Genomic DNA, 24139 nt, shown 5'->3' with positions numbered 1-24139 from the left:
AAGAATTCTGAAAAAGAGCAGCAAAAGTGTTTCTGTGATTATATCCATCTTTCTTTAAAGGATTGGCTGTCCTCACTCAGAGATCGGATGAGAGAGTCAGACGGGCCTCACCTACCGTTCCGCTCTCCCCTTATCCCATTAGGTGCTCTATGGCTGCCCAGTAAACCATGGATACAGGCACAGGGATAATCCACCCTAACACTTACGGACTCATTCAACGCTCTCTCCATGCCTTTTATATGTTGTTAACTCTATTACGCACAGGGGAAGGAGAAAGAGGGTGAGAGGAGAGGAATCTTGAGTCATATACAGGATCTGAGACAGGTCAACAGTACATTCTGGGTTCAACTTCATTTGCACGATTAAGGATATCAGAGCAACTTTAGACCTGTGCTTCTGTCACTGGGAGATTTGAGGAATTTGAGAAGGATCGGCAACTATGATAGAGACAGTGAAAGACAGTGAGATGATAATAAGAGGTTTATGGAGATGCAAGTGACATAAAGGAGAGAAAAAAGAGAGAGGGAAAGGGATACAGGGAGTTTTAATCTGCAGGAGAAGGATAAAGCAGGTGATAGTTCTTCGGCTGTTGCAAGAATGGTGCATCTGAACACTTTTCAAAGAATCATTTTACTGGAAAAGTAGAGAGATTAAATGGTGGGGAAAAGAGGAGCGCATTGAATCTAAAAAAATCATTCATGAAATAAAAATAAATCAAATCTAAATAGCAATATATATATATATATATATATCTCAATATATTGATATATATATATATCAATATATATCTATATATATATATATATATATATATATACACACATCTATCTATCTATCTATCTATCTATATATACAAAGAATATGACAACCGCACATGACCAAATGAATAAAAAATGAACTAAAATGAACCATTAACATTAATTCAAAATATTAATAAAACTATAATAAAACAAAACAAAAACACTGGTCACAAATCAGTGCGTTAACAATATTTATATAATAGAATAGAAAAAAGATAATGATTCTAATAAAATTACAAAATATGAAAAATCTGCATTTCATTCACATCCCAAATGAGCAATTCTTTTCCTGCATGTCCACTGTTCAATTCTTTAAGCTGTCATTAAAATGAATATGAGCTTTACAAATTAAGAAGACAAACTGAATTGTGGAATATAAGCACTAGATCTGAAAATCTGCGCATGTGATGGTTTACCAGAGAAATGTACAAACAAACTGGGCTTTAGTTGGAGTTGGTGTGGATGATCCATCACCTTTGGGCCTATGGGCGTTAGCACTTATACTGGGGTTAATCATTTGCTAAATGATTACATCTTTACTAAGTATTAATTAGGTACAATTTGCATATTAATGCACAAAGACATGTTTGACTTCACTGTGAGGGTGAACCTGAGGTAAATCAGTCCCACACTTACTAGTAACAATATTTGAAAGCGTACTCTTGGATGCATTAGTCCACTTTTTAATTGCAATACTTTATGGAATTTACAGATGGTGTTAATGTTCAAATTATGTTATTAAGAGGCCGTTTTACATGACACTTTTCAACTAAAAACAGAAAAATCTGTATGCGTTTTGGCCATTTATTTGGCCGTGAATTTGTAAAAGTGGTTATTATTTATATTACATGTTCAGTCAATTTTTTTTTTTTTTTTTACAAATTAACATCGCCACCTACTGGCCTGGAAAAATAATACAGCTTTTTTTAGTCGTTTTTACGGATCCGTGTGAATGGGACCGTTTGTACATGAAACTTTCCAAAAAATGCAAAGGAAAGATGTTTCTGTTTTTAGTTGTCATGAAAACGAACCCCAAATTCTGTCAATCATGAAAATGCATATGCTTACTGAGAAAAATCTCAATAAATTTGATTTCATATTGAAGACAAATACTGTAAAATAACAATATCACCTCTACCAGAGAGTGATAAAGCAAAATCAATATGAAAATATAATAAAACTGCATTATGAATATAATTATGAATGATAAAACGGCAACGAAATGATAATATGAAAATTCAAAGGCAGGTGTCAACAGTCAATTACAAAAAGTCACAAAAATGACCCCCCAGAGAAAAACACTGCAACATAAAGACTATAACATGAAAAAACAAATGGATATGATCAAATCTTTAAGCCAAGTCGGAGTTAGACATAGAGTAAAAGCTTAAAAATGTTTACTATCTTAATTTTAACCATCATGACAATATGGTTAGTTAAAGAAGTTGGCCTTAAACTAGCCAAAAATATGTTCTTATATTTCCATATTATTCGGAAAATTCTATGCAGTTTGTGAAAATGTACATGTCCTAATCAACTCATACATGACATCACCACATGTATCTGTACATAAACAACCTATTTCAATTCTATTGATAGTTAAATATAACTAAAGCTTCATATTAAGGCACATAGACCTGCTATCTAAGACCTTTGTGTGCAAAAACTATTTATTAAAACATAATTTTCATGTTTGTTCCCTTTATAGGACCTTTAAGCCAATTTATAGTTTACATTCTATTTGACTCGAAGGACTATATATTTCGAGTTCCCTGGCAAAAACATTCCTTTAAAAAAAGGTACTTGTCCAAATAAATGTGTCACAATATGGATGTTTTTTTGCACTTTTATGTCACATTCATGGCCAACCTAAGTTACTGTCCAGGCCAAATGTTTCTAGATCAAATTCCAGGATGGAGTCCGGCAGACCTGATATGTCCTGGTCCAGCCAGGATGACGGGTCTGAAAAAGGTGGAGAATTAAGTGGTGAGAGAAATACGTGAATGACAGGAGGATCTAAAATGAAATATGACAAGACATTTGCACTACAGTGTAGTTATAAAACAACAACAACAACAACAAAATCACTCATATTTCATTCACAAATCCTCTAAATTATCACAATTGGCTGAAAACATGATCAAAACTTTGCTGAAAAATGTGTACACAATCTACAACATGCCTTCTGGTGTCTGATTTATAGATCATACTTTTAAGCAAGTAATAGGTATTTTAATATAATTCTAAAAACACCCCATTCCAAGTAGATTCACGTGTCTCTTTTCATTTTTAGAAAGTACAGTACCTGTCAAAAGTCTGGAAACATTACATTTTTTTATGTTTTTGAAAATCCAAAAAACACTCAAAAGCCTACACAACCTAAGGGAAAACCCCAAACTTCACAAAAATTGATGAGCGTATGTGTCAGAACATGGCGAAGAAGCATGCCGAGTTTCATGCAGATCGGACCATAGGTGGCGCTATAACTGTCCAAAACGTCTCTTCTTATTAGGGGTTCAAGCACGAAGTGCTGAATCCCTATTGTAATTGTGCTGGTTTTTATTATTATTATTCTCCTGTAAAATGCATCATGCAGCCCAAACCGTAAGTGCTGGAGACTTGAAACTTTGCCAGATGGTAGTACAAAAATCGAGGAGAGGTTATCAAATTATGACCCAGATTGGCCCATAGGTGGCGCTATAATGACAAAATTTACTAAATTGCTCATAACGCCTAGACAGTTTGTCCTAGATTCTCAATTTTAGCATGACTGTGATCCGATTCTGTTTTAACAGTTTTTAAAACTCACCAAGGCTGCATTTATTTCATAAAAAAAAAATCCAGTAAAAACAGTAATATTGTGAAATATTATTAAAATGTAAAATAATTGTTTTTAATACATTTAAAATTTTTATTTATTCCTGTGATATCAAAGCTGAATTTTCTGCATCATTACTCCAGTCTTCAGTGTCACATGATAAATCATGCAAAGAAATCATTCTAATATGATGATTTGCTGCTCAAGAAACATTTCTGATTATTATATTATTATCAATGTTGAAAACAGTTTTTGCTGCTTAATATGTTTGTGGAAACAATTATACCATTCAAATCCATTTGTGGTAAGATAAAAAAAAGAGAGAGAAATTAATACACAAAAGTGACAGTGAAGACATTTATAAATGTTACAAAATATTTCTATTTAATACATTTAATAATTGCTGTTCATTGGACTTTCTATTCATCAAAGAATCCTGAAAAAAGCATAAACATTTCCATAAAAATATTAATGTGATGGTAATAAAAAAAAATGTTTTTTAAGCAGCAAATCAGCACATTAGAATGATTTCTGAAGGATCATGTGACACTGAAGACTGTAATTTTACTGAAAATTCAGCTTTGATCACAAGAATAAATAAAATTTTACAATACATTCAAATCGAAAACAGTTATTTTAATTTGTAATAATATTTCACAATGCATTTTTTTCTCTCAGTTTGAGCCTCTTTTTTTCTCCTCCAGTGTGTGCTCCATATTCTCCTATATCATACTACATATGCATCAAATATAATACTCAGATTTTTCTGACTATGATTTCACACTCCAGGCTTTACAGGATTAAACTGGCAGCTCATATGTTAATCTTACCAGATAAGTTGATGTTGAACATATTTTGTGTGTCTCCAGCACTATAGCTTTGGTTCTGCTGTGGCTGTTCACTGCTTTCTGAAGCTTCACAGTTCAGATCTGACCCTCTACTGCCGCCTAGAGGATCCTTCTGAAGCGCTCCAAGCTGAGCGGGGAGAGAAATCTTCAAAATCAGTGGTAAATGCAGCTCAGCCACACACCTATATGGCCAAGACAGTGTATACGTGTGCAATCTAAGCTGATGATTAATGAAATAAGCAATGTACCTGCTGAGAAAGGGCCTTTGCTTGGCTAGGGGTAAGATGCAAGCCGACGTATGATTCCTGAAACAAAAAAGGTGTTTTTCATCATCCTCATTAAGTCTGGTTCATACACTCTAATGCAAACAGGACTCACCTTGTTCAGTTCGAAACCTTTATCCTGCAAACTTGGATTTGCTCCGTCTACTTCACTTTCCTTACTATGAGTGACTTTCAATCCCTCTCCTTGAGTCTCGTGGACAGCGACTTTAGACTGGGGTTTTGCTTCGTCCTGCATCTGCATGCAGTGTCTACGTTTCACCTGCATGTGCTGCAAGTCATGTGTGTCTGTCATATGATTCCAGTTTTTCTCCTGACCCGGAGAGGGGAAAGATGCGGATTGATGTAGATGTTGACCTTGATATTGGCCCTGTTGGCAAGGCAAATGCCACTGCTCCCCAGACATCTGATGAGGCTGGAACTGTGTGTAGAGCTGATGCTGATGCTGATGTTGTTGCTGTTGCTGCTGGGAAATGGCTTGCTGCGATACGTGTGGTTGTTGAGTCTGGGAATGATACTGTAACTGCTGTTGATATTTAGCGTGCAGTTGTGAGTGATGCTGCAGGTGCCGACTGTGTTTGTGCGTGTGATGTTGCTGCGTCTGATTGTGTGTTTGTTGATGTTGTGGCTGGTGGTCATTTTGAATCCACTGCTCCATCTCTGGGATAGACTGATCCTGCGCCTCTGGCTGGAAATACTGCCGCATTGGCTGATGGGACAGCGGAGGAGCGGAGCGGAGATGCTGACTGCAGGGATATGCTGGTGGCTTTGTCTCCTTCTGAACTTTGTTGGGGTTGAGAAGAGGAGCACCCTGTGAGAAACATTCATAATAAATATTTTAAATAATAATATATGAATATTATTATAAATAAAATAATAAATAGCAAAATAAGTAATGATAATAAAATAAGAAATTATGACCAGGAAGATGCAAGCTGCTTTGTTCTGAAACTTCTAGGTGATCCAGAGTATATCTGCATGTTTATGGTATTAAATTTAAGACCTTTTAATGCCAATTTAAAAAAAAAATCCTCTTTAACAAACTAAATGAAAACACTATGAGTATCTGATCAAAATAAAGCAAGTTTTTCTAATCCATGATGTATACATATACAGTGCAATGCATAAGTGAATACACCCATGCTAAAGTTGACTAAAAAGAGGAATAAAAAATCATATTTTGGAAATTGAACTTAATGCCTTAATTTAAAAAATTAGGAAAAATCCAACCTTTTAGGACACCAATTTTCTTTGTGAATGAATAATGTAACGTAAATAAATAAATGTTCTTCCTTAAAATACATGGTGCATAAGTGAGTACACCCCTATGTTAAATTCCCATAGAGGCAGGCAGATTTTTATTTTTAAGTATTTTATTTTTATTTTTATTTTTAAGCATCCTGATAAAGTTCCCTTGGCCTTTGGAATTAAAATAGCCCCACATCATCACATAGCCTTCACCATACCTAGAGATTGGCATGATTTTATTTCAGTTAGCCTAAAAGCTAAAAGTTTGATTTGCATTGAGAGATGATCTTATGGAAAGTACCCCATGCCAATCTCTAGGTATGGTGAAGGCTATGTGATGATGTGGGGCTATTTTAATTCCAAAGGCCAATGGAACTTTATCAGGATGCATAGTATCCTAAAAATAAAATAAAAAAAATACTTAAAAATAAAAATCTGCCTGCCTCTATGGGAATTTAACATAGGGGTGTACTCACTTATGCACCATGTATTTTAAGGAAGAACATTTATTTATTTACGATACATTATTCATTCACAAAGAAAATTGGTGTCCTTAAAGGTTGGATTTTTCCTAATTTTTTAAATTAAGGCATTAAGTTCAATTTCCAAAATATGATTTTTTATTCCTCTTTTTAGTCAACTTTAGCATGGGTGTATTCACTTATGCATTGCACTGTATGTATAATATATATATATATATATATATATATATATATATATATATATATATATATATATATATATATATATATATATATACACATATACATATATGTATAATATATATATATATATATATATATATATATATAATGTAATGCAATTGTAATCCATTACATTTATATAGCGCTTTTCTCTGCACTCAAAGAGCTTTACATGGAAGGAGGAATCTCCTCAACCACCACCAATGTGCATCATCCACCTGGATGATGCGACGGCAGCCATATTGCACCAGATATTGCTTATTGGTGGAGAGGAGACAGAGTGATGAAGCCAATCAGTATATATGGGGATGATTAGGATTTTGGCCTAACCCAAATTTGGCCAAGACCCCTACTCTTTCCAAAGACATCCTGGGATTTTTTGTGACCACAGAGAGTCAGGACCTCGGTTTAACGTCTCATTTTTGACAGCATAGTGTCCCCATCACTACACTGGGGCACTAGGACCCACACAGACACAGGGTGAGCGCCCCCTACTGGCCTCACTAACACCTCCTCCAGCAGCAACCTGGTTTTCCCAGAAGGTCTCCCATCCAGGTACTGACCAGTCTCAGCCCTGCTTAGCTTAAAGTGGGCAACCAGTCTTGGGCTACAGGCTGCTGGCATATATATATATATATATATATATATATATATATATATATATATATATATATATATATATATATATATATATATATATATGTATATGTATATGTATATGTATATATGTATATGTATATGTATATATGTATATGTATATGTATATGTATGTGTATGTGTATGTGTATGTATATATGTATATATAAATAATATTTAGTTCAGTCATGAAACTCTAGAGGGCGGAGGCTGAGAGATCCTTTACATGCAAACTGCAAGCAATCACATCATTACCGCATGGCACAAGCTGATTGGCCTCTGCTGATCCTGCAGCCAATGAGATTGCTTGCTCAACATTTAAACATAATAACCATCTCTTTTCTTCCATGTCATTCTCCTAAGTTTTTGACGTAGTGTAACAGCGCAGCGCTTCTGGGTTGTACGTCAGAACGTAGGCTCACTATTGGCCGACGCTGGTCATGTGTGTGATGCGTGTGATGCTGGCCAATAGTGAGCCTACGTTCTGACGTACAACCCAGAAGCGCTGCGCTGTTACACTAAGTGAACTCACTCAGAGACCCACACATAAGAAAATTAATAGTTGAATAAAGTCGTTATTTTTGTTTGTTTTTGCGCACAAATGTATTCTCGTCGCTTGATAAACTTAAGGTTGAGCCACTGTAGTCACTTGGACTATTTTAACAATGTCTTTACTACCTTTTCTGGGCTGGCAGATATTGATTACATAGAAGCCTATGAAGGAGTGAGACAGCTCTCAGATTTAATAAAAAATATCTTCATTTGTATTCTGAAGATGAACAAAAGTCTTACGGGGTTGGGACAACATGAGGGTGAGTAATTACTGACAGAATTTAAATTTTTGGGTGAACTAACCCTTTAAATAGTCTGGTCTGACTGGCAGCATGTCTAGCGTACAGAGAATCGTGCCAGTGCTGATGTTTCTGAAATTTCAGATCTATAGCAGATCTAGTCTACCAAGACCAAATACATTAACACTGCCATATTCAATAACATGCTAAAACTATTTCAAGAGTTGTCATGATTAAATTATATAGATGGATGAATGGATAGATGGATGGATGAATTAAAGCTAATTAAATATATTTAAATATACTATAGTACTATATAAAAATATATAAAACTGGTTACACTTTATTTAAAGGTGTCATTGTTACAGTGTAATTATATATTTAAGTACTGAGTATTAATAATTAACTACATGTACTTACTAAAGGGTTAGGGTAGGATTAGGATTTGGTTGAGGGTTAATTGCATGTAATAATGCATAATTTACTCGTATTACTATGGTAAGTAGTACATGTATCATATGTAACAAGGACACTGTAAAATAAAGTGTTAAATAAACAAAAAAATTTTTAAGGACCCACAGACAGTCTGTGAGCAAGTATGATTATCAACAATCTTGCCTGTGATATAGAAGACATTGTTGGAGACACTGCGGGTGAAAACTGCTTTGGATGCTGCCAGCGGGACTCTCCGCCACTGGGCACAATGAGTGGGCTGAGCTGGGCTCTCTTCCGTGATGTGGCGGCATGGGTGAGGCCAGTGACACGTGGAGAACCAGAGAGAGAGGAAGAGGAGCAAGAGGGAGAGCCGCCAATTCCACTGCTGTGACTGCAGCGGCTGGCAGACGACTGGATGGACTGGTTACTCAGAGAAGAGCTACTGAGGGAGGACTGCAGGGAGTGGTTGCTGAGCGATGAATGCAGGGAAGAGTTGCTAAGGGACAGGCGCAAGGAAGCGGAGCTCAGGGAGCTGGGTAGGGAGTGGCTGCTGAGACAGGTCTGGATGTTGGGATTGCTGTGTGAAGACTGGAGCAAAGGGTTACTTAAAGATGCCTGAAGAGATGAGGACAGACCTGAAAAGACAAAATTTATTAGCATCAATGTTGTTTCTCCATTGAAAAATGATCATAATGGGGGTCCCTGGCATAAATAAGGTGAAAACCCTCTGCAAACCTGGCAAGTTAAAGTCAGCCATAATGCCAGGGTGCATGGAGGTGTTGTTCAGGTGATCGGCACCGCTGTGGTGCTCAGAATCCTGGCCTGCAGGAAGAGGAGAAGGCAGGTGCAGGCTGGAGAGGTCTGGAAGAGAGCCACACGTACTGAGGGCCGATGGGACAGGGAGGGAAGATACCTGCTGATCAGGCAATGGGAAGTTGCTGGAGAGACAGCAAACATACACTGTTTATAGAAGAAAAACTGTGATGGCTTAATTACTAGGACTGAAAGGAACTTACTGAATAACAGGCATTTCACATTCTGATGAAGACATTGAGGAAAACTACAAAAGAAGATGCAATGGAGATAATGAGCATTTGGTTTATCAAATAAAGTGCTTAAAACGCCCCTGTTATGCTGTTTTAGAGGTTCCTGATTGTGTTGTGGAGGTCTCGGCTTTACATGCATCAAATGTCGAAAAACATTGCGCATCACCTAATTTCTCAAAGAGAACAGTAACGATGGCATCAGTTTTATGATATCAATTTGAGCCGGTGATGTGCATCAAAGTGGATTCGTAGCACTGAAAACAGTGTCTTCTCGACATTTTGACAATGACAACACGATCCAAAGTCTTCCAGGCCTGTTTGAGGGTCAAAGTAGATGTTGTTCGCGGGCAGCCAATGAAGACCATAGGCTGGCATTATGCAAATTTGTTACATTGTTACGCAGGTAATAGTGAGACTGGAATTACTGATGACTCATTTCAGCAGTTCAGAATCGATTCTTTCTTTAAGGGGACAATAACTTTAGTTTTTCATTTTGACTTTATAACAGGGTTCCCACACCTTGGTTAACTTCAAATTCAAGGACTTTTCAAGGACTTTCCAGGTCCAATACCCTCAAATTCAAGGACTTAATATGGGGACACATTTCAAGTGAGAGCAAAGTTACATTGTGTTACCTTGTAAGATACATTGTTACAGTTTTGCGGCGTGAACGTCATGGCAACGTACAACACAAAGTACCTCACGCAGGAAACATTTAACGTAACGCGTAATTGCGCATAACTAACGATAATCAAGCAAGCTAGTATGCATAGGCCACGAAGTGTTGGCGAAATAACACATTAGCGGACCGAAGCGTTTTTTTCCAGAAAACTTTCCTTGAGCACTTTCAAGGACCTGTATCTATGTGTGTTTATTTTCAAGAACTTTCCAGGGCCTTGAAATCTTTTTTTCCAGATTCACAAACTTTCAAGGATTTCAAGGACCCGTGGGAACCCTGTTATAACCTTTTACATTCATAAACAGCTTTATTACACACAGCATGAAATGTACCATTCGCATAAAAAACATAACAGGGGCACTTTAAGAACAATTTACCAATGAGGCAGAATAAATACCTTCTTTAGTTTGGGAGATTGTGTCTCCTCTTGAATATTTTCTTCAATTAGTGGTGCAGGATGCGCAAATCCTTGAAGAATAGGTTTCAATTAAAATAAGCAAGTAATTTAAGACAAAATACTTATAATATTATAAAAATAATATTTTCATGTCATGTTTATATCTGCAACAGTCTTTTCTAAAGTGAAGTTTACTGACTGATTATACAGCCCATTACATGCTAGCCTGTACTACCGTTTTTTTATGTCTCAACAAGGCTACGTTGATTTGATCAAAAAAAACTGTAAAAACAATGATATTGTGAAATATTATTACAATTTAAACTAATTGTTTACTATTGTAATTAATTCCTGTCACTTTTGATCAATTTAATATGTCCTCGCTGAATTAAAGTGCTCACAAAAACAAAAAAAATCTCACAGACCCCAAAAATTGGAACGGTAGTGTATCTAACAAGATAAAGCAACTGTTAAACTCACCATGGTGTCTGGTTTGAGGGTTCAGGGTTTGGCCAGATTTGGGATGGCCATGTAATTGGGTGTTTCGCACACTGGTGTGGAGGGCTGAGTCAGAGTTGGTTCTGAGAGGATAAATAGGATTAGAGAGTTATGGGCGTAGTAAGCAGGGTGATGTGGGAGTCAATAACATTTTCTAAATCTTCCAGAGTTAAGCAAGTTCATCCTCAATTAGAGAGCTCAGTGGGCGTAACTAATACCATTATTGTACACACGCAAGAGCTGATCTTGGATCAGCAGTCTTCTTCCAACTTCTGTTTACCTATTTAGAGCTGTCAGAGGAAGACGGACCATCTGGCTCTTCTCAGTGGCAGAACAACTGGACCAGTTTCTGCTTGGACACAAGCAAAAGTACTTAAAAGAACTAATCAAAGTACTGGCACTAAAATAATTCAGGGAGCTCAAACCCCATGATTGTGCACCTAAAGGTAATGTCATGATTGTGGTAGACTTCAGCACACTTTCTTCTATAACCTTACCTTCTCCAGTTAGGACCTCGAGGAGGAGAGAGGTGGGTAGAGAGATAGGGAGCGCTTTCAAACTGTGAAATGAAGTTAAGGCTTAAAAATAATGAATTTTGGCTCTTCTCAGACCTTGCAACCTACAATGTTCCATAAATTCTGCAATCGTTTATGATTACTGTATTAGTATTTTAAAAATAATTTACAGATTATACACTAGGTTTTAGGTTTTTTCTCTTACAGTATGCTAAAATACAGTAAAAACAGTAATATTATGAACTATTATTACAATTTTAAATAACTGTTAGCTGAATTTTCAGTGTTCAGTGTCACATGATCCTTCAGAAATCATTCTAATATGATGATTTGATGCTCAATAAATATTTCATTTCATTTTTGCTGCTTAATATTTTTGTGGAAACTGTGATACACTACCATTCAAAAGTTCAGGCTAAGATTTTTCTTCTTTTTTAAGAACTCAATACTTTTATTCAGCAAGGATGCATTATCAGTATTATCATCAATGCCGAAAGAGCTGCTTAATATTTTTGTGGAAACGGCGAAACATTTTTTTCAGGATTCTTTGATGAATAAAAGGTTCAAAAGAACAGCGTTTATTTGAAGCAGAATTTCTTTGTAACATTATAAATGTCTTTATTGTCACTATATTGCTAAATGAAAGTTTAATTTCTATTTCTAAGAAAGTTTTGAATGGTAGTGTACTTAGTGTAATACTGTGTAGCACTTAATGCAGTTAAAAGAATAACATAAATAGAAAATATATATATATATATATTCACCATAATAATTTACATGGATTTTCCGGTGGTGGTGAAAATTACCATTATTAAACATAACTGTTCTCTGTATGCAACCATTGTCTGTGCACATATTTATCAGTACAATACAAAACTAAAGCAACACAATTGAGTTGTTGCAATATTCCTTTCATATTACTATAAACATGCATCTGTAAGATTATCAGCGGTAACACTTTATTTTGATGCTCCACTTTAGACATAGTAACTTTGCAACTACATGTCTACTTACCCAAAACCTAACTAATATTCTAATGAGAGCTAGTTGACATGTAGTTGCAAAGTTACTAGAATGTCTAAAGTGGACCATCGAAATAAAATGTAAATTTATCAGCCATTGTAAACGTGGGGATACATGTCTCCGGTGCGGCCTGCCGAGAGGACTGGGCTGGACGTCTCTGTACTCCTCATCTGCCTCTAGGAGCTGCTGTGTGAGATAACTCGGGTACTGTAAATAGCAGAAAGGCAAATCAAATGCAATTCATTCAAAAAACAAGGCCTGCCATTGAAAAAGAAACAATTTATGCCTGTTTCTCCTTTATTTATAAGGATAATAATGATACTAAAAAATGCAATAAAAATCCCTCACCTGGCTCTCCGTGGAGCATCTTGAGATCTGATTGACATTTGGCAGCGATCCTCCATAGTACGGGACCAAGTCACTGGTTTGCCGAACTCTCTCAGCCTGAACCTGAGGAGGGAATGAATAGATGCACACTGGTCACAGTAGCACAACACAAATCTCTCTCTCTCCCCCCCACAGACTGCTTTACCCTAAGGGGAACAAACACCTGTTACATCATCATTTAAAAAACAGACACTGTACCTGGGATTTACAGATCCCTTTGCCTCAGTCTGCAACACTGATGTGAAACAGACCCTAGATGAGTGACTGACAAAGTGCTATTTATGTGCATTGACATAATCCACGTTGTGAACCTGCTGAATCACAAGTCCATATACAGATGGTAACCCATTTAATCCCAAAAAAATCTTACTACAATTTACTTTTGATTTTAAATACTGTCTAGATTTCAGGTGAACCTTTTTTTTAAAACATCTGCTGTAAATAGTAACGTGACCAGAACTGTTTAACACTGCTTTAACTTCATAAAACATCATCATAGAGCTACAACTACCATATTTGGTACATACAATATTTCAAGGGTCTAATGTTATTGATTTATTATGAATATTGCTGTCTCATGCAAGTCATGATCACACATGTAAACAATGAGCCCGATTTTTAGATGATTGATTCACATTATAGACGTATTGTTACATTAAAACAAGTAAAAGTACAACGAATTGTACATGTATTTGTGGACAACAATTTCATTGTCCTTATGTAATTGTTACTTCATTGTTTGAAACTTTATAATGGATCTTATAGTCCAAGAAGTAGTTTTTGACTCTAGTTTCCATCCAGTTAAAATCGTGACCAGGAGTAAAATACAGACTTTTCATTGTTTTTTAGCTGGGGGAAATGGTTTTAAACGGGTTAATATATGTACAAAGAGAACAATCCCAAACTGTTCACTATAAAGTAATTTTTTTTACTTCCTTTTTGATTTCTTGTTTCTGACATCGCACTTCCTAAGAACCCCAGTAGCTTTACCTAAAGCTAGTTGTCAGGAATCAATAAAACTGAGTTTAAGCAGCCGCAATAACCTTATAACGGAGCCCAGGTCAAATATATGACAAGTGTCGTAAACACGCCTGACATGTCCTGTATCGAGTAGACTCACCCTGATGGAAGTAATGTCCATCATAACCTCTCGGAAAGCGGCTGTGTCTTCAGCCTGTCGCTGATTGTGAAGCGCGATTTTCTCGCTGAATTTCCGCGGATTGCAGGTTCCAGGCGCTGGTCCGGCTCCGGGCCCCTGTCCGTGTCCTATTTCCCCAAGCATAGCGCCTGACAGATGCATTATTTCGTCAAATAAGAGAAAGTTAGCTGGCCAGAGTTCGACAAGTGACCCAAGAAAGCAAGACTTTTGACAACGGTGCGCAATGCATTGTGGGTAACGCAGTCCTGAACGCTGTAGTAAACATCGTTGCCAAGCTCATTCGTTATCTGTGAAGTGCACACGCCCAACTACTGTCGAGGAGGGAAAAAACAACTCTGGTATTTCGGGAAACGTAGTTTATACCAATTTAACGACTACCATGCGGACAGTTTTGTTGCCAGACTTTCTGTCGCATTAAAAAAAAAACTTCCTAATTAAAGTAAACATTGAAATACTTGTACTTAAAAACTTCATTAAAATATGTTGTAATAAATTATGTTACATTTAAAATGTTTACAATATGACGTTATATTTGCCATGTTAATCCCCTCAACAGTAAAAAAACTAAAAATAAAAAGATTATTTTAATAAATTGACATTTAACGTGGAAAAAAAAATGTGTGGGGCTATGGAGTCAAAAAGTTTGAAAACCAACATTTTTGATAATTTTACACAGCACTTTTACTAATAAATAAAAGATAAAAATGATAGAAACATATGGTCACTTTGCATATCTAATACATACATACAAAAAAAATACATCTGCCTAACGATACACTTATTTGTTTCTCTCTTTTTTCTCTTCTGACAAAATTCTCAAAGGACTACAAACGATTCGTCTTAAAACTACAGTTCCCATGTAAACGTCATCCAGTGACGTCTCTTTGAAAGCCTGTAGATTGATTTACTTCCGTTAAGCTTAACCCACAGCGGCTGCTAACAGAAACATGTCTGATAGAAACATGGAGGAGAAAGTTGAGCAAGCTTCAAACAGTAAAAATATATCTCTGCCAATGTCGAGGGTGCGATTAATCATGAAAAGTTCTCCCGATGTGTCCTGTATTAACCAGGACGCTCTTTTCTTGACAACAAAAGCAACGGTAATTTGGTGTGTTGTTAATCAATGGTCAGTTGGCAGGCTAACTGCCTTATTCAGTTGAAAACCTGTTTTGTATTTGGTCGCTATGAACATTTGCGACACCAGTTAACCTTTAGTTTAAATTAATATCTCTCGCATTAGTAAGAGTAATAGTGAACGACTCTTATATCATTGACTTATTTTTATATTACTGTGTGACATCTTCATACTTTATAGGAGCTTTTTGTCCAGCACTTGGCTCTGTCCTCATATAAAAACGGTTCCGGTAAAGGGACAAACACACTGTCATACAGTGATCTGGCCAGGGCAGCAGAGGAGTCGGAAACATTTCAGTTTTTAACTGGTGAGTCCTGGTCATTTGTAATGATGACAAACACAATTCAGACTACATGAAGTGGTGTGTAAACAGTTTTGTCTCTTCTATTTTTAGATATCCTTCCTAAGAAAATCTTGGCCAGAGATTATCTGAAGTCACTGGAAGAAATGGACAAAGATGATGACAACCTGTAGTGATGAATAGCAAGTCGGAGGAAATCACTGTGAACTGGTTCTGACCACTTCCTTACACAGTGGATAAAGTCATAGGACAAATAAGGACATTTCACCCAAAGAGTTGTTGTTTTAGAGAGGTAACACATGTTTTACTTACTGTAGTCTGTATGTTTTAGCACCCACTTACACTATACTGTTTAAAATGTTCAATAGCCGCTTCAGATTCACAGCTGAACCACCGTGAGCACAGGAATCCAGTATATGTGGTGCTGTGTCATGCATTGGTAGTGCTTTATTGCTACTTGACACCATGATTTGTATGTTTTTTGAAGATTTTTTTTCATTCAGCTGCAACAATCCAAACATCTATACAGTCCATTCCATTCATTGTGAAATTAGACTTTGCTTATGTATGCGTCTTCTAAATAAAATTACATTTCTCAGGGTTTAGAGAGGTATATTTGATGACCACTGATGCTTTAACATTTTAACCACTTCACCGCTGATGATAAAAATACATTTGATTCATACTTGAGTCTGGACTGCAGCTGAAGATTTATCTAGTGCACTGTATAGTTTTTAAATGCTTGAACAGTTTGATTTTGTATTTGAATAAATGCATTTGCTGGTTATGTGTTCATCCTGTTTTTAATATGGCAATCAGTCATGCAAAATCAAATGAACCGTTGTGTAAGTGACATTTTTCTTGATCACAGGCTATTTTAGACAAATTTGGCATAACAAAATTGTACCTTACAATTTATTATGGAACAGTCTTTAGTCTGGGGGTATAAAAATAGATTTTATTTCTACTACCTAGTAACTCACTTACTTAATAGAGTGGAAGAACGAGAGGGGAAAACGTACCAAAAGAGAAGTACAGGATGCTGTTAGCATGCAGTATATGGTCATATATGTCTTTTTTTTTGTTTGTGTGATTAAATGTTGTAATAAAACATGCATTATTATTATTTTTTCTTCACATGTCCGTTTAACATGGGCTTGTGTTGCTTAAATTAAATTACTGGGGTAGTAGTTTGGCCAGTCGAAGTTGCATAGTGTTCAAAGACCTCTCCAGATTGGCAAGGTGTTTCTCCAGAAGTGCTGCTACTTGCTCCCTGTTTGCAATGGAGTCTTTCGTGATTTCAATTTGCTCCTTCATACTGTGTGAGAGAGAGAGAGAGAAACTTGTTTCATGTATTATAACATTTTTGAATTTATTTGATTTAGGAGAAAACAACCTGTGTTGACATTATGTAATCATATACCGTCTTTCCACTATCTCCAACATAGATAAAAACGTCCTTACTTCCGCAACCCGATTGTTGCACTCTAAGTTATCTCCATTGAGCAATTGATTTTTAATGATAATGGCCTATATTGGCTGCAAGTGTTGTTAAGTGATGGTATATGCTTTTGTTGAAGCCATCAGCTCGTATTATTTTTATACAACTTTTTTTTTAACAAGAATTATGTTTAACAGTGGAATTTTTGTTGCAAAACTACATTACCCATGATTCTGCAAAGTAATCTCCCCAAATCCAAAAATCGCAACTGGTGTAATCGAGTCAATCTCCCTACACTCTCAAACTACTTAATGCTTTTATATATATATATATATATATAACATTTACATTTATGCATTTGGCAGACGCTTTTATCCAAAGCAACTTACATTGCATTTCAAGATACACATTTACATTCTTATCAGTTCTTGCTTTCCCCAGGAATTGAATCCATGACCAATATATATACAGTCAGCTCCATAAATATTGGGACATCAACACAATTCTAATCTTTTTGGCTCTATACACCACCACAATGGATTTGGAATGAAACGAACAAGATGTGCTTTAACTGCAGACTTTCAGCTTTAATTTGAGGGTATTTACATCCAAATCAGGTGAACGGTGTAGGAATTACAACAGTTTGTATATGTGCCTCCCACTATTTAAGGGACCAAAAGTAATGGGACAATTGGCTGCTCAGCTGTTCCATGGCCAGGTGTGTGTTATTCCCTCATTATCCCATTTACAAGGAGCAGATAAAAGGTCCAGAGTTCATTTCAATTGTGATATTTACATTTGGAATCTGTTGCTGTCAACTCTCAATATGAGATCCAAAGAGCTGTCACTATCAGTGAAGCAAGCCATCATTAGGCGGAAAAAACAAAACAAACCCATCAGAGAGATAGCAAAAACATTAGGTGTGGCCAAATCAACTGTTTGGAACATTCTTAAAAAGAAAGAACGCACCGGTGAGCTCAGCAACACCAAAAGACCCGGAAGACCACGGAAAACAACTGTGGTGGATGACCGAAGAATTCTTTCCCTGGTGAAGAAAACACCCTTCACAACAGTTGGCCAGATCAAGAACACTCTCCAGGAGGTAGGTGTATGTGTGTCAAAGTCAACAATCAAGAGAAGACTTCACCAGAGTGAATACAGAGGGTTCACCACAAGATGTAAACCATTGGTGAGCCTCAAAAACAGGAAGGCCAGATTAGAGTTTGCCAAACAACATCTAAAAAAGCCTTCACAGTTCTGGAACAACATCCTATGGACAGATGAGACGAAGATCAACTTGTACCAGAGTGATGGGAAGAGAAGAGTGTGGAGAAGGAAAGGAACTGCTCATGATCCAAAGCATACCACCTCATCAGTGAAGCATGGTGGTGGTAGTGTCATGGCGTGGGCATGTATGGCTGCCAATGGAACTGGTTCTCTTGTATTTATTGATGATGTGACTGCTGACAAAAGCAGCAGGATGAATTCTGAAGTGTTTCGGGCAATATTATCTGCTCATATTCAGCCAAATGCTTCAGAACTCATTGGACGGCGCTTCACAGTGCAGATGGACAATGACCCGAAGCATACTGCGAAAGCAACCAAAGAGTTTTTTAAGGGGAAGAAGTGGAATGTTATGCAATGGCCAAGTCAATCACCTGACCTGAATCCGATTGAGCATGCATTTCACTTGCTGAAGACAAAACTGAAGGGAAAATGCCCCAAGAACAAGCAGGAACTGAAGACCGTTGCAGTAGAGGCCTGGCAGAGCATCACCAGGGATGAAACCCAGCGTCTGGTGATGTCTATGCCTTCCAGACTTCAGGCTGTAATTGACTGCAAAGGATTTGCAACCAAGTATTAAAAAGTGAAAGTTTGATTTATGATTTGTTAATCTGTCCCATTACTTTTGGTCCCTTAAAAAGTGGGAGGCACATATACAAACTCTTGTAATTCCTACACCGTTCACCTGATTTGGATGTAAATACCCTCAAATTAAAGCTGAAAGTCTGCAATTAAAGCACATCTTGTTCGTTTCATTTCAAATCCATTGTGGTGGTGTATAGAGCCAAAAAGATTAGAATTGTGTCGATGTCCCAATATTTATGGACCTGACTGTGTATATATATATATATATATATATATATATATATATTGCATTAAACATAAAATATTTTGTTTCTCCTCATTAAGGGGTCAAAGTGGCCAAACACCTTAAATTTTACCTTTTTTTTCTTTCTTTCAGTAATGTAATGTAAATCAATGTAATATATTTCAATTTTGTAACACTTTACAATAAGGTTTCATTAGTTAATACTTTAATTAACATGAACTACCAATGAACAATACTTATACAGCATTTATTAATCTTAATGTTAATTTCAACATTTACTAATATATTATTTATTATAATATATATATACAGTTTTTAAAGTTTAATATTTTAGTTTAATTTTCACCTTGTGCTCAGTTTTAATTAGAATCACATCCGGTCGGGCGTTTGCATGCAGTCTATCTGCAAAAGTTAAAATATTTCAATGCACTTGACTCGAAGCTCAAATCAGATCCAAAAAGTCTGCCTACGCTGCAAAAAAGTCTCACACCAATTTGGCTGAACGTCTGATGCATATGGCACACAAAATCAGAAACTCTTCTGGAGTTTCGAAGTCGTCATCTGATTGGTTGAATTCTACAGGATTTCCGTGAGACGTGTGTGTTGCGTCTCCACCTGGAAAGATGCCGTGATTTCACTACTTTCCTGTAGCTCAAACAGTAGAGCGTTGGCGCTTGCAACACCAAAGTCACGGGTTCGATTCCCAGGGAAAGCAAGAACTGATAAGAATGTAAATGTGTACCTTAAAATGCAATTTAAGTTGCTTTGGATAAAAGCGTCTGCCAAATGCATAAATGTAAATGTTGTGTTTAAACTGTGACAATGAGCGCTTATCAGGATCAACTAAACGCTGGATTTTCAAAAGTATGTAAAGTTCACGGCATAGACACTTTAAAATACGCACAAGAGTTTGTTATTATAGGGACATCGACGTTACATTTTCACACACCTAAACATGACGTGGAAAAAAAAAACCTAACAGTGATTGGTTGCTTTACATGTTAGTCAGATGGCCTCTAGGTGATTATTGGCCAATGAAAGCTGCAATGGAGTCCAGACCTTCTGCCGTCAGTCTGAAGGTCTGTCTACGCGAGACTAGTTGAAACCTCACACAGCTCCATCGGAAATGAATGTCTATCGTTGATGGAGATAGTGAAAAGACGACTTTACAGTAAACGAATTACCATGAAAACATTCAAAACTCAATTACCTTGAGAAGGTATAATGCTCTTTCTCCTCCTTCCTCTTCTCTTCCAAATCCATGAACACCTTCTGCATTGTGTCGGCAGTCTGAGTCACGACGAGATGGTCAGCCTGGACGCCCTGCACATCGTCCCTGGCCTGTTGGTCATAGGACGCCCCCCCTTCCTCGACACCACTAGATGTGGATACAGCCTGCAGTGCCGCCCTGTTCTGCAGCACGAGGAGGCGTGACTTCTCAAACTCCTCTGGTCCCGCTATATCATCCCAGCACACAGGGGAGGACGGAGGCAGCCAGAAGCGCTGAGTGCAGTTGGCCGGTCTGCCGGGCGTCTCTCTGAGAAAAGGACTATCTGCTGGAAAGCTGTTTAGGAGCTCGTGTAATCCCGAACCCCAGTCCCGGTCCGAGCCGTCCAGCTCGAGCTCGGTCACTACGCAGCCCACTGAGTACAGCAGGACAAGGCACCGGGACAAACACGTCCATCCCATTCTATCCTGAAGCAACCGCATACTGGTGCTATCGAACAGACGCTAAATAGCAGTGAAAGAAAGTGATTTTTGTTAACTGCCCTTAAAGGGATAGTTCACCCAAAAATGAAAATTAGCCCATGATTTACTCACCCTCAAGTAATCCTAGGTGTATATGACATTCTTCTTTCAGACGAATACAATCAGAGTTATATTAAAAAATGTCCTGGCTCTTCCAAGCTTTATAATGGCAGTGAATGGCTGTATATTTTTTTGTAACTAGCTTCCGTCAGATGGAGAAAGAGCTAGTTTCTTTTCGGAAGCTAGTTATTTTAGTCAATAAAGTTTTAAATATGGACATTTTTCTTACACGAACGCTTCGCTTCAGAAGGCCTTTATTAACCCGCCAGAGCCGTGTGGAGCACTTTTATCATGGATAGATGCACTTTTATCATGGATAGATGCACTTTTATCATGGATAGATGCACTTTGATGGACTTATCATCAAAATATACAGCCATTCCCTGCCATTATAAAGCTTGGAAGAGCCAGGATATTTTTTAATATGACTCTGATTGTATTCGTCTGAAAGAAGATCATATACACCTAAGATGACTTGAGGATGAGTAAATCATGGGCTAATTTTCATTTTTGGGTGAACTATCCCTTTAACTGTTAACTGCACCAATGTGAGCTTAGTGTATCAAACCCATATTCCTGACTTTGTAAGCACATGATGCATATACAGTTGTAATCAAAATTATTCAACCCCCATTGCAAATCAGGTTTATTGGCAAAATGTACAGACTTTCAGCTGTTTGCAATGAACAAATCAAACAAAAGTAATTGAGGCAATCACCAAGGCTTGTTTGAAGTAGTAGTCCTGGAAGATTCTACAGTGGCCTTCACAGTCACCTGACTTGAACCCCATAGGAAATCTCTGGTGGGATTTGAAGGCGGCGACTGCAGCACACAAACCCAAGAATATTACTGAACTAGAGACCATTGCTCATAAGGAATGAGCTAAGATTCCTCAGAAATGCTGCCAGAAGCTGGTGTCTGGTTCTACATCTCGTTTGTATCAGGTCATAACATCAAAAGGCTGTTCTACTAAGTACTAAAGATGCTTGCCATGAAGGGGTTGAATCATTTTAAGTCATTAAAAGTTGCTTTTTCAGTTAAATTTGGGGAAACCACTTGAAACATTTATGAAACATTGTGTTGAGGCCATTTCATTTACTTTTGATTTGTTCATTGCAAACAGCTGAATGTCTGTATATTTTGCCAATAAACCTGATTTGCAATGGGGTTTGAATAATTATGATTGTAACAGTTTAAGATCTTAATACAATGCTTAACAATGAAGGGACTTTGACTGAATAAATCAATAAACTGCTATTTTGGGGTAACACTACATCCTAGAAATAACATTTTAATTTTAATATTTTTTTCTGGCGTGGTGCATATGTGAAGGCTGAACATTTTAGATGTACATTAAACAGACATTTTTATTACAACAGAAATACATATCAGACAGGAGGGACTTCAATTGTTGTCTTGTTACAGTTGTTGTATTTTTAATGTATTGCTTTTCTGTAATACGTTATTAAAGTATCTTTAAGATAAGTTAGTTTAAAATTATTAACTAGTAACTGCATTATTCTTTGCTGTTTTGCTGACGTCTACAAAATAGTGTATTAAGTTGCCAGTGGCACCAAAGATACAGATCCAGAAAGGTTGATATTAGTAATGAATTGGACGCCCCCAAATATGTATTTTTTTTGGATATTCCATTTATTCTTTTGGATTTTACCAAGAAACGTAATGCAAGAAATGTTTTAACGCTTTGTGTGTAAGGGTTAATGATAATTGCAGCCATCCAAAGGCCACTTATTTTACAGAATCGCAAAATAATGATCGTTTTCAAATAAATTTCCTCAACACTCCTACTTGTTGGTCAGACAAAAAAAAAAAGACAAAAAAAAGAGGTCGACGTATTACCATTAGGCTACGTTGAGCTGGTCTTCATGCTAAAACTAATTTTTGATTGTGCCCCGAAAATCAGCCTAGTCTTGTATAGTTGCAACTGCTGTTAATCTGGGATATAAAGTATTTAAAATCCAAATAACGTTACATTACATTAATTTTACTGTTTACTCTTGGGAGAGACGTAGACTTCAAGTGTTATTGTAGCAAAACACGAAATTCTAAGTTCTAAGATAAATAAATAAAGCTAGTTTATGAATAAATATTTCATCTTACTGTCGCAAAATTAACATAGCCTACGTAAAGACACGTTTATGAAACGTAGAAATGCCATCGTGCATTTAAACGTTATTGTTTAAAGCAAAATTCCTTTAAAAACAGCGTTTTTGCGCTAACGTCTCTTTAAAAACTTTTGGGCTTGCTACTAGTAAAGCAAAAGCATTTGACACCGTGAAATGTTAAAAGCATTAAACATTTAATATAAACTTACCTCAGAGACTGTTGTAGATCAGCAGGAAGAAAAGGAGCTTGCGTGCTTCTCATAAATGAGCTATTGGAAAATCTGACTCGCTCTTCCCAGCTCCACTCAGAGCTGCTCACAACTCATTTGACTAAAGTTAGTTTCGCGAACTAAAGGAGCCCTTTTACTTTTACAAACACAACAATATTAAACGAAAACCATAAGCGTTAATATACAAAGAGACAGAGTGAAATGGAAAGACATTAGGCTAAACGTCTTAAAGATGTTCTTGCAAGGTTTTGATCAGCTGAAAGAGTGGCCGTGTCTCAATACCTAGTGTGCTGCCTATCTAGACAGCATTTTTGGACCATTTTTGCATCATTTGCGAGCGGGATGTAGGTAAGTTATGCACTTGGTTTTGAAACACGGCCATTGTAAACTTTTTAAGGACTTCCCTGTCTGTGAACATGTTTTTTCTTTTTTTCTTTTCATGTTGAAGTTAGAAAGTTTAAAGTTGACTCTCTCAGACACTCATAAACGCCATGACTAATTTTTAACAGATATACAAGGATTGTCGTTAAAAAGCCTTACTTTATTTGAGCAAAACTGTACAATATAAATTAAGTTTTGGCGTGTAGTCTGAGGAGAAAAAGAAAGCACCAACTTTGGCCTCAGAAACACATTGTTTTTTGGGTTTGCAAGAATCCACACAATCTGAGTTTACTTACAGATGTTTTTTTTTAAGTCCAACATTATCTCAGCAAACAGGA

General features: G+C 36.8%; 3 protein-coding genes across 4 annotated transcripts; 1 reads left to right on the top strand and 2 right to left on the bottom strand.

The window, feature by feature from the left end:
* Nucleotides 1-1467: 1467 nt before the first annotated feature.
* On the bottom strand, nucleotides 1468-14589 carry crtc2 (CREB regulated transcription coactivator 2). 2 transcript variants are annotated; one of them, XM_084130085.1, is made up of 14 exons: nucleotides 14227-14589; nucleotides 13068-13169; nucleotides 12834-12926; nucleotides 11679-11740; nucleotides 11462-11530; nucleotides 11164-11264; nucleotides 10684-10754; nucleotides 9578-9621; nucleotides 9297-9499; nucleotides 8745-9196; nucleotides 4845-5558; nucleotides 4715-4771; nucleotides 4449-4593; nucleotides 1468-2762 (listed from the first exon to the last, which is right to left on the bottom strand). In XM_084130085.1, the coding sequence occupies exons 1-14, from the start codon at nucleotides 14404-14406 to the stop codon at nucleotides 2659-2661; spliced, it is 2397 nt and encodes a 798-aa protein (XP_083986211.1). In that variant the 5' UTR covers nucleotides 14407-14589; the 3' UTR covers nucleotides 1468-2658. The 2 variants fall into 2 exon arrangements, with proteins under 2 accessions (XP_083986211.1, XP_083986210.1); XM_084130084.1 differs by having other exon boundaries at nucleotides 4449-4611; nucleotides 14227-14563.
* Nucleotides 14590-15164: 575 nt separating this feature from the next.
* On the top strand, nucleotides 15165-16488 carry chrac1 (chromatin accessibility complex subunit 1). The gene is made up of 3 exons (XM_084131564.1): nucleotides 15165-15365; nucleotides 15581-15707; nucleotides 15795-16488. Exons 1-3 carry the CDS (start codon nucleotides 15213-15215, stop codon nucleotides 15872-15874), a joined length of 360 nt encoding a protein of 119 aa, XP_083987690.1. The 5' UTR covers nucleotides 15165-15212; the 3' UTR covers nucleotides 15875-16488.
* On the bottom strand, nucleotides 16488-23697 carry LOC311093909 (uncharacterized protein). Its single transcript, XM_084131563.1, has 3 exons — nucleotides 23400-23697; nucleotides 20466-20986; nucleotides 16488-17019 (listed from the first exon to the last, which is right to left on the bottom strand). Exons 2-3 carry the CDS (start codon nucleotides 20963-20965, stop codon nucleotides 16878-16880), a joined length of 642 nt encoding a protein of 213 aa, XP_083987689.1. The 5' UTR covers nucleotides 20966-20986; nucleotides 23400-23697; the 3' UTR covers nucleotides 16488-16877.
* Between the last annotated feature and the right edge of the window lie 442 nt (nucleotides 23698-24139).

The sequence above is a fragment of the Abramis brama genome (genome assembly GCF_963993115.1).
Source record: "Abramis brama genome assembly, chromosome: 12".
Lineage (NCBI taxonomy): Eukaryota > Metazoa > Chordata > Actinopteri > Cypriniformes > Leuciscidae > Abramis > Abramis brama.
This window is presented reverse-complemented; position numbering and strand designations above follow the sequence as displayed.